The 19,527-nt window shown below is 44.5% G+C and overlaps 1 protein-coding gene across 2 annotated transcripts in view; it reads left to right on the forward strand.

The window, feature by feature from the left end:
- The first annotated feature begins 250 nt into the window (after positions 1-250).
- The window catches only part of MORC3 (MORC family CW-type zinc finger 3), a 69,246-nt gene continuing 49,969 nt past the window's right edge, over positions 251-19,527 (forward strand). The window contains exons 1-3 of one of the 2 annotated variants that reach the window (XM_075911648.1): positions 251-409; positions 12,728-12,800; positions 17,463-17,595. In XM_075911648.1, the coding sequence (XP_075767763.1) occupies positions 371-409; positions 12,728-12,800; positions 17,463-17,595 (245 nt within the window). In that variant the 5' untranslated portion in view covers positions 251-370. The remainder of the gene's footprint in view (positions 410-12,727; positions 12,801-17,462; positions 17,596-19,527) is intronic. The other variant, XM_075911658.1, reaches the window with a different exon arrangement.

Consider the following 19,527-nt stretch of genomic DNA (forward strand, 5'->3'; position numbering starts at 1 on the left):
GGAGGCAGCGCGGGTGCAGGTGAGTACGCAGGACAAGGGGGCGGGGTCAGGTTTCGGGGGCGGGGCCAGCCGAGCTGGGGATGTCCGCGAGCCACTCTCCCGCTGTCAGGTGTTACTGTGCAGGTTAGTGACGCCGCCCGCACGAGCCGGGAGTTCTTCCCCCGTCCCCTCCCCCCCACCGAGCCCACGTACACGCAGAAGGGGGCGGAGCTGGCGGCTCTTCCTCGGCGCCCAGCACCGCCCCCCGCTCGGGCCGGAAGTGCGCGGCCCCGCCTCGGAAGTGCCGGGGTGGAGACGGGCGCGAGTCGGGACGGGAATCGAGCGGGCGGCTCCGCTGCGGCTGCTGCGCTCGTTCAGCCCCGGAGCTAAGATGGCGGCGCAGACGCAGGGCGGGATTCGCCTCAGCGCGGTGAGCGGGCGGCCGGGGGATTACGGGGCGGGGCGGGGCGGGGGGGGGGGGGTCCCCTTCCCTGGGGTCCAGCCCGGAGGCGGCGAGAGTCTCGCTCCCCCCCCGCCCCCCGATGCCTGCGCCCGGGTCGGGTCCCTGGGCTTTGGCTCAGGCCGCCGCTGCGGCTCCAGCCGCCCCCAGCCCAGGTCTGCGGCGCGGGGGGGCGAGCGCGAGGGGGCGGGCCCAGACCTGGCCCCGGCAGGGAAACCGAAACGCCCGGCGGAGGCGCGGCGCAGCAACGGAGCCCGGGCGGGCGCTGAGGGGCTTCCCCGCCCTCCTGTGGGGGAGCGTGCGGGCTGCCGCTGAAGGTGGCGGGGAGAGGCCCCGGCCCCGGTCCGGCTGTGGGGATGGTCAGCGCGTGGCTATTGGGGGCGGCGCCACCGGGTTTGTTTAGCAACAGGCCAGGCAGTGAGTTGAGATGAGGCGTGTCTCAAGTGTTGGGAGAGGGGCGGGGTGGTTTACCAAGAAACGATGCAAAGAGGCCTTGGTTTGATGCTCTGGCCCTGCCTGTGGAGGACACAGGGCAGGTTTGGGCAGGAAGCCCCAGATTGCCAGATAGATTTTAAAATGTGTTTATTCTTTGGAGTAGGTGGTGTCCAGCATCTCTTCAGGGCATAGTATTGACACACACTTGCAGGTTTTAGAAACGGGGAGGTCCCTCTGGTGATGGAAGGGTTTAGATCATTTGTAGTATTGTAGCTGAGTGGTAGGATTAACAATGTGAATTATTCTTGGTTACTTGACTATTCTGTCATCCCCAGAGGTGGGACTGGCAGCTGGTGCACCCTGGCTCCACTCCCAAGGAGCATCCTGCTACTCCACACTGCTGTCTCTGTATCAGGGGCAGCAGCATGGGGTGCCAAATGGGAGCAGGGCAGAGTGGCAGAAGCCCCTGTCTGGAAGGGAGGTGGGGGGATCTGAGCTTTGGGATCCAGCATGAGGTGGAACTGAGCGAGGCTGACAGCCCCCATCTTTAAGGCTGTGTCTACATTGGTGCGCTCTTGCGCCAAAGCAGTTGCTTTTGCGCAAAAACATGCTGTCTGTCTACACTGGCGGGGAGTTCTTACGCAAGAACACTGACGTTCTAATGTATGAAATCAGTGCTGCTTGTGCAAGAACTATGATGCTCCTGCTCAGGAATAAGCCCTCTTACGCAACTGGTCTTGAGCAAAAGAGTATTTGCACAAGATCATGCCAATGTAGACATAGCTGATATGCAGAGCCACAGCAGGGGTAGGTCCCAGATCCAGCTAAGCCAAGACTGAGCAGGGCTGCTAGCCAGCTTGCTAAAAATTTACTGGGGGGGGGGGGGGGGGGGGGAAGGTGAGGAATGCGTGTAGTATAGCATTAACTTATAAGCATTTTGCATATTGGTTAATAGACTATACTATTATATCCATAGGAGGAGGGTACAGTAATATCTTTTATTGGGCCAACTTCTGTAGAACAAAAATGGCATATCATCTGTGCTGAACACTTTTCATCAAGTGATTACTTTTGACTTATCAGTCCTTATCCTCAAAGGAAATTAGCACAACACATCCAAAAGATGGATGGGAACTTACCTTCATAATTTTGCTAGATGCTAAATATGATTTTAAGAAAGGCATTGACTTTTTTGGCTCATTACAGTAATCTAACCCACACGTAAGAACAGCCATACTGGGTCAGACCAAAGGTCCATAGAATCATAGAATACTAGGCTTGGAAGGCACCTCACGAGGTCATCAAGTCCAGTCCCATGCCCTCATGGCAGGACCCACTACTGTCTAGACCAGTGGTCTCCAACCTTTTTATGCCCAAGATCGCTTTTTAAATTTCAGAACAAGCCAAGATCTACTCCATTCTTCCCCCAAGACTCCACCCCTTCCTTGAAGCCCCGCCCTCTCTGTTCTCCTCCTCCCCATCACTTGCTATCCCTGACCCTTATATGCTCTCAGGGTATGGCTACACTGCTGCTTTTCCCCCTGATTCTTCTGTAGGAAGAGGTTTTTCCAATATTTGGCCTGTCTAGACTGGGCCAAATGTCAGGAAAAAAAACCCTTGTTTTGGAAGCCCCATCTAGCCCAATATCCTGTTTTCCAACAGTGACTAATGCCAGATGCCCAAGGAGGAGTGAACAGAACAGGGACTCTTCAAGCAATCCCTCTCCCATCACTGATTCCCAGCCTCTGACAGAGGCTAAGGACACCATTCCTACCCATCCTTGCTAATAGCCATTGATGGACTAGCCTTCATGAGTTTATCCAGTTCTTTCTTAAACCCTGTTAAAGTCCTGGTCTTCACAACCTCCTCTGGCTAGGAGTACCACAGGTTGTTTATGCGTTGTGTGAAGAAAAACTTCCTTTTGTTTATTTTAAACCTGCTACATACTAATTTTATTTGGTGAACCCTAGTTCTTATATAATGGAAACAAGTAAATAACTTCATTCACTTTTTTCACACCAGTCATGATTTCATAGACCTCTATGTATCCCTCCTTAATCTTCTCTTTTCTAAGATGAAGAGTCCCAGTCTCTTTAATTTTTCTTCATATGGGACCCACTCCAAACCCCTAATAATTTTTGTTGCCTTTTTCTGAACCTTTTCCACTGCCAATATGACTTTTGTTGAGATGAGGTCACCACATCTGTACACAATATTCAAATTGTGGGTGTACCATAGTTTTATATAGAAGCAGTAAGATATTTTCTGTCTTATTCTCTATCCCTTTTTTTAATTATTCCTAACGTTGTTTGCTTTTATGACTGCTGCTGCACATTGAGTGAATGTTTTCAGAGAACTATCCACAATGACTCCAAGATCTCTCTTGTGTAGTTATAGCTAAATTAGTCCAGAATTCTACACTTTTTCAAATGACTAAAGGTTGTTAATGGACCTTTGCTAACAATTTATGTTAAACAATGTGATCTTGTATTTAGCAGTGACACTAGTCTGAGTGTGTCTGCTCTTTGGCTAATGCCTCTGAGGCAGAGTAACTTGAGGGGCTGGGCCCTTTGAGACACTGTAACTAAATTGCTGAGGGCATGTCTACACTGGAAAACTATTTTGAAATAATTATTTTTGGAGTTATTTTGAAAAGTTATTTCAGAGAAGTGTGCCCACACTACATGGAAGCCTTAAAAATTAATCTGAGGTAAGCTCCCTTAATGTGGACATTTTACCTTGATTTAGAGCCCCAGGAAACACTGGGGAGTAGTTATTTTGAAATAGCAGCAATGGAGCGCCCACACTACAGCTGTTTTGAAATGATCATTTGAAATCATTATTCCTTGTGGAAAGCATGAGTTATTTTGAAATAACTAGCCCCTTATTTTGAAATAATGGGCTTGGTTGTGTGGATGCTCCGCTTGTTTCGAAATAAGGGGAGTTATTTTGAAATAACTCCCTAGTGTAGACTAGAAACAGGACTATGTAGCACTTTAAAGACTAACAAGATGGTTTATTAGGTGATGAGCTTTCGTGGGCCAGACCCACTTCCTCAGATCAAATAGTGGAAGAAAATTGGCACAACCATATATACCAAATTTTACATATACATATACATATACATACATGTGTGTGTGTGTGTATATATATATATATATATATATATATATATATATATATATATATATATATATATATATGTGTGTGTATGTATGTAAAATTTGGTATATATGGTTGTGCCAATTTTCTTCCACTATTTGATCTGAGGAAGTGGGTCTGGCCCACGAAAGCTCATCACCTAATAAACCATCGTATTAGTCTTTAAAGTGCTACATAGTCCTGTTTTTTGTTTCAGCTACACCAGACTAACACGGCTATATTTCTATCACTAGTGTAGACTAGGGCTGAGTAAGGAAGTTATAACCATAAGTTCCTAGTTGGGATGTTATAGTGCATGGGTTCCCAAACTGGGGGGCATGAAGAAATTCCAGGAAGGCAGGAGGCAACCCGCCTCCCCACAAGTTTTGCTGCTATTTTTGTTTTTCGGTCCTGGTCAGTTCTTCTTTTCTTTTTTTTTTTTTTTTTTTTCCCTAAACAAATTTTATGGGGGGATGGGGGGGGGGGGCATAAAGGTTTCTCAAAAATCAAAAAGGGGGCATGATACTGAAAAGTTTGGGAACCACTGTTATAGTGTACTAGTGGTAAGCCTGAGCTCATCAATTAACTGTCACAGTTACAGGCATCCCGCTCCCTGCCTCCCCCTGCTGCTGCCACTATCAGAAGCAGCAGCATGGGTGGGGGGGAAATAAGTGTGAGTTGGTGCCCACAGGGAGCTGACTTATTAAGTAGGCTCCCAGGGAACTGCCTGCTCCCCCTCTCTGCTGCCTCTAATACAGAAGCAGTGGGGGCAGGGATGGCTACAGTTGGGAGCCGGCCTGCACAGGTTACAAGCCAACTCCTGTGGACCTACATTTTCTCCCCACCTCACAGTACTGCCTCTATCAGCGGGGGCAGGCAGTAGCTGGCTTTTAAGCCAGTTTACCAGAGCTGCCTTCTCTCCCCTTCTCCCCCCCCCCCCCCCCCCCGTGTAAACATGTAGCAGCTGGAAAATTCAGCAGTTGCATTCTTACCCACAAAAAATGTATTTTAACATCCCTAATTCTAACATTTCTAGTTCCTAGTGGAGGTTAGGGTTCAGTACCTTTCCCAGATCTGAAAAAGAGCTCTGTGTACCTGTAAAGGGTGTCTCTCACTAATAGAGTTTGTATATAGATAAGATAGGATTGTAGATCTTCTGTTTTTAAAAATCTTTTTTCTCTTATGCTATGCTCCCACTATCAGGTTAAGAGTACTCTTTTGGAGTCACTATAATCCGTTGGTCACAGATTCCCAAAGGAATGACAGTAGCTACCAAACTAGTTAGCTCTGTTGGATAAGCACAGAAAATATGCAAGCTACTGTCCTCTAGGGGCCCATTCTATGAGGCTGTGTCCAGACTCAAGGGTTTTTTCGAAAAAAGTAGCCTTTTTTCGAGAGAACTTCACCTGCGTCTAGACTACAGCCGAGTTCTTTCGAAATTAAATCGAAAATGCGGCTTTTCTTTCGACGGCGGAAAACCTCATTTCACGAGGAAGAACGCCTTTTTTTCGAAAGTGCTCTTTCGAAAAAAGGCGTTCTTGAATACAAACAGGGCTTTTTCGAAAGAGCATCCAGACTGGGTGTTTTCTTTCGAAAAAGCGGCTTGCTTTTTCGAAAGTACTTTAGAAAAAGAGCGTCTAGACTGCAAGCAGTATCTTTCGAAAAAGCCTCTTTCGAAAGAGGCTTGCAGTCTAGACGTAGCCTGAGTGTGAGACTAGCAGGATTCCTGAGAAGTAAATTTAGATCAACCAGTGAAGGGTTAAATGGCACAGCTAACAGTGATAGTGTCAACTAGCATTGCCCATGGCTGTGGTTGTAGCCACAGTTGATCAAATCACTTTGAAGTTCTGGATGTTTAAAAATGGCAAGGAATATTCTTGATGGTTAATTTTTAGATCGCTCCAAAAGAAAAGTGTTTCTAAAACTTAATTCACAATTAAATTTAGTTCAGATACAATATACAAGCTGATCAAAATAAATTCTATTTACAATAATCAGCTCTACTAGTTGTTTACATAAGGAATTTAATAAAATCTTTAGTTGCTCTGAATCTTTTAGAATGGAAATTTTGCTAAAGTTACTGCTGATTATGAAATAATTAGGAAAATGAAGGTTCAGAAACGTATCTGTGTATGGAACTGAGTGGATGAAGGAAGACAAACATTTATAGTCTCAGGCACAGTCAGTGCATTGAACAAGTTAAAATATCCCAGAATCCTTCATTCTCATGCTCAGCTTTATTGTAGAAATTCACTAGTATTTAAATTATTTCTGGTCTTTGTATAGGCAGAATCTGTCAAAAGCAAGATATACGTTCTGCTGAGGTTTGCTAAATATGCACTATGTGCTAGGTACCATCAGTGCAGATATCTCCACAGTTTATTTTCATCTGGAATGTTATGTACACGTCTAGAAAAAGCTTATGAGGTGTGTGTGATAATAGAATGGAATCTGTGGAATTTTCAGTCTGTCATAAATAAGGAATATAAAGATGAGCAAAATTAATTAAATTAGGAATAGAGCGGAAAAGGTAACTGTTGCAAGAGCGTGTTCCAGATTAGTAGCATATTGACCAGTGTGTGTGTGTGATTTAAGTCACTAGTCAGGAAAACTTGATTTAATCATGGTTTTCTACATACAAATGCATTCTTGTTGGTTATTATAACCTTATACATATTCTTCAGCTAGGTTTCATTTTTAGAAGGTACACACTACACTTTTAAACAGTGATTTATGTTAAACTTTTCAGATTAATTTTACAATTATAACAGAAAATGAATGATAGGCTATTTCATTTACAAAAAGTAATTGAAGCAGATATTTATGAAGTCATTGGGAGGTAAACTGTCTCCAATTCAACTGGTTAATCATTAATTGGAGGATTTTCTTGCCATGCTGTATTAGGGGACATTTAAATTGTTTTATTTAACTAAAACAACAACATTAGGTATTCTGGATTTTTTTTGTCCAACAGCAAACATATATGGTAGCTTGTTGTATTTGGATTACCTTTTTTGACTGTTCATATTTAAATGTCTGTCAGCAGAATTTCATATAAATTCTGGACAGGGAATTACAATTTAATCTGGTCAATGATAAACTTAAACAGTTTTTATGAACTTTAAAAAAATCTGTCTCAAATGCTGGTGTGTGGGTACTTTTGCATGTTGATTTTCTTCAAACTGTTTAGCAGTCATTTGTTGCCTTAAGAAACAGGCAAGGTGTTCAGAGGTTATTCATTGCGTTCATGGCTTGGTTTGTGTGTGATAAGTGATTAATTTAAAATTTCCCAAAATAGTAAAATCCTCAAAGATGCTGCCACTTTGTTATGAAATACAGGCAGCCTGAGGCCTTATTTATGCTTAAAAGGTTTACCAGCAGACTGTCTTAGTGTAGATACATTTTATACCCCCCCCCCAAAAAAAACCTTTTACTATACTAATTTTTTTATGCCAGGTTCTGAGCCAAATAAGATGTACCAGTATGAAGGATTATTTTGCTAATGTAAATAATTACACCAATGTTCTCTCTCATCTTTTCCATCTATATGTGTGGAATAAATTTGATTGTTCACCGAGGCACATGTGAATATGCACCACATGAGAAATGCAGACCTAGCTGTGAGTGCTCCCTTAATCAGCTGGGCGGCATTGGAATTTCTCCTGAGCCCCGCACAAGCGCACAGCCTACAGTGAACACTGAACCACACCCTTAAGCTATCACAATTTAAGTACAGATCTAAGCAGCAATGGGAAAGCATGACTTAATGTCTGTAAAAGATGGTCTGCACTGAAAAGTTACATCAGCAAAGCTGCATTTCTCAAAGTGTAAGAAATCCACATCCCTGAGAGTTGTTGCTGACCTAACCCCTATTCTAGATGGTGTAAGGTCAATGGAAGAATTTTTCTATTGACATAGCTACTACTTTTTGAGGATGTGGCTTACCTACAGTAATAGTAGAACGTCTTCTGCCCCAGTAGTAAATAGGGATGTCATAGTACACTAGGGATGTTAAAAAGCAGTTTATTAGGTAGCCATGTAACTGCTGAAAATTAGAGAGGTTAGAAATTGTTCGTTTCAATAATTGTGTAACTGCAAGTTTTCTTAGCAGTTACACGGTTACTAAAATACTCACCCCGAGGAGCCTGTATCAGAGGTGGCAGTGTGGGGTGATAGCCAATGTCTGGGGTGTGTGTGTCTGAGCTCCCCGCTGAGAGAGGCTGCTCCAGCAGCCCACGGAGCAGCCTCTATCTGCAGTAAGCCTGGGCCTGCTGCGGACAAAGGCTGCTTTGTGGCAGCAGCCCCTGTCTGTGGAGGGAGCCAAGCTCCCTGCAGACAGAGGCTGCTCCAGCATCCAGAGACAGCAGTGCAGTGTGGCAGGCAGCTCCACCGCATGCTCTTTATTTAAAACTTGGAACAGCGGTCTGGGACTGTCAGCCCACCAGTTTGAGTTTTTTAAATGCAGAGCATGTGGGAGGGGAAGGAGAAGAGGCTTGTTGTGGTTAACTGGGACAGTCAACCAATAAGCAATTGCTTATTGATTAAACCAGGGGTGTCCAAACTTTTTTCAAAGAGGGCCAGATTTGAAGAAGTGAACATGCGTGAGGGCCGACCATTTTGCCTGACATTCTTTGAACCATTAAAATTAAATGCAAATTAACTATTTTATGTAAAGTTTATTGCAAACGGCATACTTTTCATTTCGTCACATGGATGACAAATCTAAACAGGTGTTAAATCACTCTGCCTTTCATATCTGAAGGCCAGATGAAAAAAAAATCCAGGAAGCTGAAATATATGTCAGGAACATTGTAAAGTACATTACATATTATCAACTTTTAAGTTCAAAAAATATGAACAGGAACATAACACCAACTATACATGTTGTGTCCAAATATATTTATAACTGATTTAGACCAACTGACATTAACTGAGATTTTGCAATGTATTCATCTCAATTGAAAAAAAAACTTGCCTAAACTAATGTGAAGGGTGAAACTGAGATCTGGACTGCAGCACAGGAGAGCGCAGGGCACGCTGGCCTCACGGCGGCACGGGGCCAGGGCGAACCCGCAGCCAAGCGGGGTGAGCGGGGCTGCGGACGTGCCCTACATGGCAGGCTTTAGGACCGCAGCGGCCGCCATGGACGGCGGCGGTGCGGCTGGAAGCGGCGCGCTGCGCGCGCCAGTTCAGACAAGCACCGGGGAGCCAGGAGAGGGGGAGGAAGCGGGGGCTGTCCCCGCACTCTCAGCCCATAGCGGAGGGCCCGCGGGGTCGGAGAGCGCAGGGCACGCTGGCCTCATGGCAGCCCGGGGGCAGGGCGAACCCGCAGTCAAGCGGGGGAGCGAGGCTGCGGACGTGCCCTACAGGGCAGGGTCTAGGACTGCAGCGCGGCCCGAAGCGGTGCGCTATGCGCACCAGTTGAAAGGAGCACCGGGGAGCCGGGAGAAGCGGGGGCCGTATTAAATCCGACCGCAGGCCGCAATTGGCCCGCGGGCCGGACTTTGGACATGCCTGGATTAAACAGTTAGCTGGGGAGTCGCTAACATCCCCACTGAAAGAGTTATTGGTTATACGCTAGGGATGTTTAATTAACTAATCAAATAGTTGATGAGATTTCTGTCGACTATTCGATTAGTCGATCAGGACTAGTGCATGTTCCGCCTTTGAAATGTACAAGATACCCTGGGCTCCACCTGGCGTTTCATTCTTTGAAATGCATAAGATCCCCTGCTGTGCACTTAACCCAGCTCCCCCTAGCACCCACTCCTCTTCTCCTCCTTCCCCTCCCACCCCATTACTGCCTCTTTGTGGTAGAGGCAGCAGGAAGGCGGGAAGCAACTAGCTGACTAATGTTGACTGTCCAATAAGCTTTTGCTTATCGGATAGTTGACTAGTCGGTTAGTTGCTTACATTACTATTACACACTGTCGTGAAAAATAAAGCTTATACTGCAGAGCCCACAGCGCAGCTGCCTCTCCGGGAGTGGGGCCAGGAGCTGGTTCCCAGCACACACTGACTGCTGGCCCCACTCCGAGGGAATCAGCTGCACTGCAGGCTTTATAGTATAAACTTTATATTTCAGACCCTGCCGCACGTAACTTCTGATTTTCAGCAGTTACATGATTACTTAATAGTGATAGAAATGTAGCCGTGTTAGTCTGGGGTAGCTGAAGCAAAATGCAGGACAATGTAGCACTTTAAAGACTAACAAGATGGTTTATTAGATGATGAGCTTTCGTGGGCCAGACCCACTTCCTCAGACACTGCTTTTGAACATCCCTAGTGCGAATAATGTAGGTATACCGACCTAAGTGCTGGTGTAGACAGTACTATATTGGTAAGAGAGACCTTCGTTTACCAGCTACCACCTCTTGAGGATGTGGAGTTATTAAGCTGATGAGTGTGTTTGCTCTTGTTGGCTTATCGTGGGGCTGGGCAAGATGTGGCCTGCTTAAACATTTTGATCCAGCCTGTGGGCTGCATCTGGCCACTTTCAATTTATATCCTGCTGTCTCTGCCGCCAAATTTCCAGGCAATGGCTCAGGCAGCAGGATCCTAATTAAATGGCTCAAGGTCACAGTGCTATCCCGGCAGGGGCCAGAGCTGAGAACCCTCCAAGTGGCTTCCAGGCAATACAGTATCTGTGTGGCCAAGATCCCCGAGCCCTTTGCTGTGTTTTTATTTCAAAGCCTTCAGCCTCAGACAACTCTGGAGGGAGGCTAGTCCCAGGCTCTGATCCTTCTGGGGGTGATGTCGGCTTGGGACCATGTACCAAAATTCATTAAGTGCGCCCCCCCCAAATTATTGCCCACCTTTAGCTTAGCACATCTGGATCAGAAGTGTTACTGCAGAGTAGTTGCATTGGTGCAGCTGTACCACTGCAAGTTTGTAGTGTAGACATGTCCTTGTGTAGAAGTGAAGCAGTGTATGATGAAAAAGATTCTTAGAATTTGTTAAGCAGTTAGATTTGAGAGAGGTCTGGAAACAGGCAGAAATACTTGAAGTTTCTGCAAGAGTTGCTTGTGTGCCATTTAAAACCCCTGTGTTAGGAAAACAGGTTTGGTGGCATGTGTTTTGTAAGCAAGTTTTCTGAAGAGAACACCTGCTTTCTGCTCCAAACAGGAAACTGACCTACAAAGTGCTGATTTCTGCTGTTTGGCAAAAAGATCAGTAGCATTATATTTATCAGGATAATGGACACAGTGACTGAGTCAGGTTTACTTAAGCCTTGTCTGCATTAGAAAGGATTTCCTGGTATAGTAGTTCTGGTCATCTGTAGGGATGGCAACTAAGAACTTGACTATCCAAACCATGAGTCAGCACTGCTTGAATTAAAAGAGCTTATTTAGAGGTAAATTAGCCTTGATTAAACAGCCCTACTTATTAGAGACAGACATGATTGCACATATTAAGGACCGGTCTGTACTGCAGTGTTTTGTTGGGAGAGGTGTTCCTCAGGAGTGTGGGGAAAAAAACATAGCCATGTCAACATAGCCACCACTAGCAAAAACTCCAGGGTAGATGCATCTATGCTGACAGGAGTGCTTCTGTCAGTGTAGATAATATGTGGAAAGGTGATGATAACCTGAAGATGGAAAAAACTCATCTGTCACCATATACAATGTTTGTACTAGGGGGCTCTCCTGGTGTAGCTGTACTGGCAAAGCATTTGTAGTACAGGTTGGCCCTCGCTGGTCCGGCACCTTTGGGACCTGAATATTCCCGGATGAGGGAATTTGCCAGACCAGGGAAGATCCCTTGCCACCGGCCCCCTCAGCCTCTTGCTCCCTTTGCCACCTGTTCCTTCAGCCCCACTTCCAGCCCGGCAAAATGCTGCCCTGGCACCATTGCCAGAGCTGCAGCTCTAGTGCCAGCATGGAAACATGCAGCACTGGCCCTAACTGAGTTGCCCTGTTCAAGCTGGGTTGCCACAGCAGCACCAGCCCCACTGCCAGCTGGCACACTTCCCCAATTGAACTGCCAGCCTGCAGTGGGCCCAGCTAAGTTGCTGTGGCCCCTAACGGATTTTCCCTGCTAGGCTGCCACAGCCTGACCTTACTGCTAGCCAGGCTGCTGCAGCTCTGCCCTTGCTGCCGGGCCACGCAGCCCTGGCCCCAGCTGGGTTGCCACTGCCGTGGCCCCACTACTGCTGCAAGGCTGCTGAGGCCCTTGCCCCATGGATGGACCACAGATTTTGCTGATGAGTGTCCTAGTTTTGGGAGGTGTAACCTGTATAGACAAAGCCTAAGTCAGTGTATTGCTCCCTTGGGTGGTTTACCCCATAAGAATAAGCTTTTTTTTACTACTTAAAACTAAAGATTTACTCTATGCTGAAGTGGTTGATGTTTGTGCTGGAGAGCTGAGTTTCCGTTCCTCTGATGACCTCTAGTGTCAGTGGGCAGAGAGTTGTAGTTTGCAAGTAAGATTATATCAAAAAGAGAAATCAACTTCATAGGATCACCTTAAGGACTCTAGACAAAACACAGTATAGCAACCAGGGCTATATCTTCCTAATCTTGTCACTTTCTTGAAGAATATTAAAGATAAAAAAACTGAAGAATACTTCCACCATTTAAGTGTGGTGATTTTTTGCTCACTTGTATGAAATAATTGCAGGAAATGTCACTGTTTTCCTCCACAATATAGAGTGAAAGACAATATCTGTTAAATAATCTGAGTTAACACTAACCTTTTTTTGTTTTGTTTCAGCTTTGTCCAAAGTTCTTGCATACAAATTCTACCAGTCACACTTGGCCTTTCAGTGCAGTTGCAGAACTTATAGGTATCAGTGTTTCATTTATTGAATACTTAACCTCTTTGTTTGTTTACATAGTGTGGTGGCTTTGACATAAGTTAAATTCAACTAAATAATTATTGTAATTGAAAGTAGAGGAGTGATAAGGTTTTAAATTTGATTGCTCTGTTTTCCATAGAATCAAAAGTTTCAAGTTAATCATATTTAAAACTTCCTTATGTGTTAATACTGTGTATTGCAATTTTAAAAATGGTTTTTGCCATGTATGCTATTTGGCTTATTTTGTTTGAAAGTAGATCTGTAAGGTTCATTTTTAATAGCACAGTGGTATAACTGAAGTTTTGAACATGGCTAAGGAATTACTCAAATTTAAGACTTTTTTCCTAATTTAAAATCATAACAATGTTGTAGGTTTCTGTTCAACTTCAAGTAACAAGTTATTTATTTCAGTAACTAAATGTTGGGCTTGTCTATTTGATAGCTGGTATTTCCCAATAAGCCAGACTGTACTTTGTTTTTATCTTTGTTGAAAGTTTCTAATTCTGTGAAAGCTAGAAATTTGTGTTGTATGTACCTTAAAAATGGTAATTCTTTCCTGAGAGTTTCTCATATGTGGCTGCCCAAAAAGAAAATTTTATAGTCTTCTTTGTTAGTTCAGGAAAAGGAACTACATGCTGTCATTCAGTTTAGTTATGAGAAGGGATGTTTAAAAATGGTGGTTGCTGTAACTGTGTAGCCACTAAAATTTTTAGCAGTCACATGGCTACATGCTGTCTCCCTAGGAGTGGGGCTGGCAGCCAGCGCACTCCTGGCTGCTGGCCCTAATGGTGTGGACTGGCTTTTAAGCCAGTTCCCCACATGTACTGGCCAATGCCTGCTGCCTTGCGCTGCTGCCTGTACCAGAGGCAGCAGCGCAGTGTGGCATTTGGCTCCCCAAGAGATGGTGCTTAAATGGTGACACACTGACATCCCTAGTTAGGAGCATGGCTGGTTGAGAGGGACTAAAGAATGGAGTAGGTGACTGAGAGAGCTTAGCTTGCTCATTCCTATTGCCATTCAGTGGTACAGGTTGGACCTCCTGGTCCAGTACCCTCAGGACTTGCCGTTCCAGACCAGGGATTTTGCTGGACCAGAGGAGGTTAATGCTCCCCTGATGGCTGCCCCACTGCCGCCTCCTCTCCCTAGGGCTCTCAAGGCTGTGGCTCTCCACCCTACTGTCTCTGCTGCTGCTAGGGGTTCCCAGGAGTTCTCCAGCCAGAGCCACCCTGCTTCTCCCAGCCCTGCTACCTCCAGGGATTCCTCCTGGTTTCCTGGCCCCACTTCTGGATGAGCCCAGCTGCCACAGGGATTTCCCGGAGCTCCCCGGCTGGGGTGGAAGGGGTTCCTCTGCTGCCACCTGGTCCATTGCCAGAGTTCCAGGCCGCTGCGTGGCCCTGCTGCCCCCCGGGGTTTCCCAGTCAGGGCTGCCCAGCCATCACAGTTCTGCTGCTGCCAGGAGAAGGGGGAGGTGGTTCCCAAGATTCCCCGACCGGCTGCGTCCCAATTCTAGGAGCTCTCTGGCCACCTGACACCACTAATGTGGGCTGGGTGGGGGGTTTCCTGGCAGGGGCGGAGGCTCCCTGATGCTGCTGGCCCCTGCTTACACTGGGGGTTCCCTGCCTAGCCACTGCTGGCTCAGCCAGGATCCCACGTTCTCCTGGCAGTCTCCTGCTCCTGGGGCTCTTTGGTCCAGCAACATCTGTGGCCTTGCTAGATCAAGGATGTTGCTGGACCAGAGTGTCCCAGATTTGGGAGGTTCAACCTGTAGTTTGACAATCTTAATTTTTAATATCTGGTCTTGTGTGAAGATCAGTCATTGCAGTTTGGATTTTTAAAAATAGGCATCAAATTAGTAATGTTTGTACAAGGTACTGAAAATAATTTTTCCTTTTGCTTTTATGATGAAATCAAATGTAAAATTTCACATCTTGAACTATAAATAGGGACAATAATGTAGAGGGAATTGTTTTGGAGCTGTGTATTGGAATTAATATAGGTTACTACCATGACACCAATTAAATCATAAATTTTTTTATTACGTTTGGTGGCCAAATAATATTTCTGCAATTGCTCTGGAGGTGTCTATTCTATGTTTAGACTTTTTAACTTAATCCAAACACTTAAGAGCATTTTATATGAGTTTACAGGGGATTTTGACTCATTGTTTGGCTCCAACTTGTCAGGGGAATAGGCACGAATAATTAATTGAGTTAATTATTTGTTAGTTATTTAGTTAGTTGTTAGTCACGAATAATTAATTTACTTTTTTATACCCTTTAACGAATTAGTGATGGCACTGCCAAGTATTGGACCTTAGCTAAGGCTGAAGCAGTTTTTTATAATACATTAAACAAACTTATGTAGCCAGTTATTTACTACACCTAGTACCCAAGGAGCAAGGCTTTAAGGTTTGTGCTGAAATAGAAATCATATAAACATTTCCAGATGTTTATTTGTTTTTTTTGTATGTCCCAAAAGATCTCCGAAATGGTCAGAGCTAGAAACACAAAACTTTACATGGATACTACTGATTTCCTAATTAAATAACTGAATTGGTTATATCTCAAAATCAGTTCCCCCAGAGCTCCAATTGGGCCCACTGATAATTTGCTTTTACTAGCACCTGATCATAGGCATTTGCTGGGCTCTTCTGTTAAGCGTGTCACATAAACTGCAACTACGAGATCCTTTCCCTCTGCCTACGAACTAAGTTATGTTAATTACTTTTATCTGATATATTACTTAGCATATTTTATTGGAAATTCTTTAAGTTAATGTAATTGATGTAGTTCATTCATCACCCCTTTTACTATATTTCACCGGGTATTTCTGCTAGTATATAATATGACACTAGGATATTGAAGGGTCACTGCGAGTTAACACAACTCTTCTTTCTCTTTCTTTTTCTGACCAGATGCATTGGGCTATTGCACATGTTTAAAACCATAGTTCATCCAAGTCTAATGGCTGATATTTCTGCAAGGGATTGGGGTGGTGTCGATCTTTTATTTTAAAATTTAGTCAATTTGTTGGGGAAGGGCTATTAATCAACTTTTACATATTTCTCATTAGGGATATGAAGGACTAGTCACTTCCCCCGCCTGCTCCCCCTTGCTGCCTCTACCAGATAGAGGCAGCAAGGAGGGGCGGGGGGAAGGGAGGAGTACTTCAAAGCGGCAGCACCGCAGCAAGCCTGGGTTCTAGGTGTCATTTCAAAGCAGCAGCGCCACCCTAATCGAATATTCAATGCAAAAATACATCGACTATTTGATTAGTGAAATACATGCTGCTTAACATGCTTTTTCCACACATGAGCTGATAAAGTCATCAGAGATGCAAATAAAACTAAAATGAATTTCTAGCTTTGCAGTTGACATAATTGATTACATATTCAATATATGGTTTTTGCTTCTGGGGTCTATGCTATTTTGTAAAGTAGCGAAATCTCATTTAGTGCTTTGCAAAACTGTATGTGCACTAATCACAAGGAAAATATTTTTTTCACCTCAAAGTGTAGCAGAAATTGAGGTATGGTATTACTACAATTTAATTTTGGAAAGTACAGGGAAAGCTTTATCTGGCACTTTAACCAGAAAATGTTATTAACCAGCATTACTGCACTGCTGGCTGACATCAGCAGCAGAGGCTTCCTTCCTCATCAGTCTGCGTTGAGCTGCTTCTTTGCTTGAGTATTGATACTGGTAACTGGCATTCCCCATGAGCTGAGGAGAACACCACTTTCACTGTACTACTGTATGTTTACACTGTGAAGAAACGTGCATAATTAAAACTGACTAAATCGATAAAGAACATCTTTGTTGTGCACCTTTGCTTTACATGCTTTTTCACTCAAATTCAGAATGGATCTTCATGCAAATTACTAAAATTCTACACAGTTTACATTTAATTCAGGGGGTAGGCACACTTCAGTAGCTGCTAATCAGCACTGCCTGAAGTAGTTCAAGTGGTTCCTAAATTGCAGATTCTCACTAGCCTTTGGAAAGGCCTTTTATTTGAAGGATACTTGTCAATCAGCACTGAGAAGTATCAGGGTTAGCTGTGTTCATCTGAATCTGCAAGTACAAGGGGAAGTCCTGTGGCACCTTCTGACTAACAGATATATTGGAGCATAAGCTTTCATGGGCAAAGATCCACTTCATAAGATGCATGACATCTGATGAAGTGGGTCTTTGCCCATGAAAGCTTATGCTCCAATATATCTGTTAGTCTACAAGGTGCCACAGCACTGATAGTTACTTTAACCCTACATCTTTGAGCGATTAGTGAAAGAAAGTCATCCGCAAACAGCCCAGATAATATGGTCACTATCCATATAAGAGATTATAAAAATTGGTGTGGGGACTAGACTTCAAGTTTGATTTGACAATAGACCATAACTATAAGCCATTTTGTAGATCTTGTACAATATTTAACTTTTAACATTAAACTTTAATTTATTAAAAAGGAAGCTGTGGAGGGGAAAGTGTATGGAATAAAATGTTTTAGGGGACATGCTGACTCCAATTTGCTGGCAAATAATATTTTCATAGAGGGTTTTGGGATATTCAATCTTTCACCAAAATTATGTATTTTTGAATATTTGAATTTGTGCTTATGTTAAATTCACACTTGGCTGATTTTTTTTTTAAGACAATGCCTATGATCCAGATGTAAATGCTAAACAGATATGGATAGACAAAACAGTAATAAATGGCAATATATGTTTGACCTTTACTGATAATGGGAATGGTATGACTTCAGAGAAATTGCACAAAATGCTAAGGTGGGTAACTTTTATGGTCTCCCTATGTTGTTCCAATTTCCATTTTCAGATTTTAATTCTGTTCTTCCCTATATATCAAAACGGCAAGTGATTTTAATGCTTATGAAAATAAGAGTAAGATACAGGCTGGACCTCTCTGATACAGCATTCTTGGGACCTGACCAGTCCCGAACTAGGGAATTTTCCAGACCAGAGGAGGTCCCCTCTTACTGGCTCCCCAGACCACCTTTCCTCCCTACTGCCAGCCCCTGCCACCTGCACTATCTGGGCTGCTGCGATCCCTTTTGGACTACGGGAGCTCTTGCACCTGTCCCAGCACCAGCCCTGCCAGCTCCCAAGCCACTAGCCCTCTTACCACTGGGACTCCCAGCCAATACTTCCTGGTCCAGCCTCAGATGATGATGGTTGAGGGAATCCTGGCTTTGGAAAGTCCAACCTGTGATAGCTAGATCCAAAGGATAGGCAGATTCTAATCAAGTGTTCATCAAGATCTGTGGTGTGTTTTGTTCCTGAATCACCCATCTCCATTTATCTGTTCCTGAGCCTATTTTGAGTTAGCAGTTATATAGGAATGTGGTTTTGTAATGCTCATAAGTGAAATAAGAGAGGAGAAGAAGAGGAAATACCTGCTTAAGCTCAGGTTTGTCTGAATTATACCAAGGTAGCCGAAGTTGAAAGGTGGTAACTCGATACTGTTAATTACAAATGTTGTTCAGTTGCTCCTTTGACTTGGTGGGTTGCAAGTTGTGTTCCTTTCAATTTTTCCCATCCCCTGAGCGAAATGAATTTTGTTATGCACACCAAAGCATAACCTATACACGACACATTGACTTCATATTGGTGCACACAACAAAATTCATATGGTGGAAGTGGTGCAAGGAATCTGAGTGTAGGAGGGGGCTCAGGCCTCGGGAGGAGAGTTGTGGGGCAGGGGTGTTAGGGCTTTGGCTGGAAGTATGGGCTCTAGGCTGTGGCTGAGGGATTCAGGGCTGGGACACGGTTATGATACAAACCCTGTGAGCATGAGGGGTTTGAGGTGCAGAAGGGGGCTCCAGGCTGGAGGTGGGGCCGAGGAGGTTCAGATTATAGGAGAAGGCTGCAGTTTGAGGTAGGGGATTGGGATACAGGAAGGGGTGAGAGCTCTGGGGTGGAGCCTGGGATGAGGGGCTTAGGATGGCAAAGTGGTTCTAGGCTTGTGGAGGGACTATGGGTTAGGAGGCTCTGAACTGGGAGTGTGTGCTTCAGGGTAGGGCAAGGGATGAGGATTTTGGGGTGCAGGAGGTGACTGGGTTGGGAGGGAAGGCAGTGGCACTAAGGCAGTCTTTCTGGTGCCTGCCTGTCCTGGAGCACTGTGCTCTGCCCCAAAGCGGCCAGCAGGTCTGGTTCTTGGGGCAGTGTAGAGAGCCCCATGATGTCTCCTCTTTCCCCCACTACTTCCCTCTGCCTAGGAATTGGACCTACTGTACTGGCTGTTTCACTGCTGGTAGTGTTGCCTCCCCGCTACCCCTGGTAGTTTTGTACTGGGGCTGTAGGTGAGGGGTGGTTTTGGTGGCTGCAGCAGGTTTGAGGAGAGACATCTCCCTCACTATTAGTAAGAACTTAGGTTGTAAATGAAGTGCAATAGACTTCAGATCTTGAACACAGTTCAAAATTGAAAGTGATTGTCACAAAGCTAAAGGGATGATGAATAACTGTAATGAAGAGTTCTAATTTTTTTTTACATTTTTCACTAAGTAATTTCTTGTGAGTTAAGGGTTTACATGCTAAATTTATTGCACAACTGCAGATCATCGCTTTTAATGAAATGCCTCTGCCTCATTTCCTAGTGCAAAGTTGATTTTTTTTTTGTTACACATTGGAAAAGCAATTAAGTGAAGTGGAAAAGGTCAAGGTCAGTCTTTTAAAATATTTAACTATTAGACTGTTTTTTGC

Source organism: Pelodiscus sinensis, chromosome 1, assembly GCF_049634645.1.
Source record: "Pelodiscus sinensis isolate JC-2024 chromosome 1, ASM4963464v1, whole genome shotgun sequence".
In the NCBI taxonomy this organism is placed as follows: Eukaryota; Metazoa; Chordata; order Testudines; family Trionychidae; genus Pelodiscus; species Pelodiscus sinensis.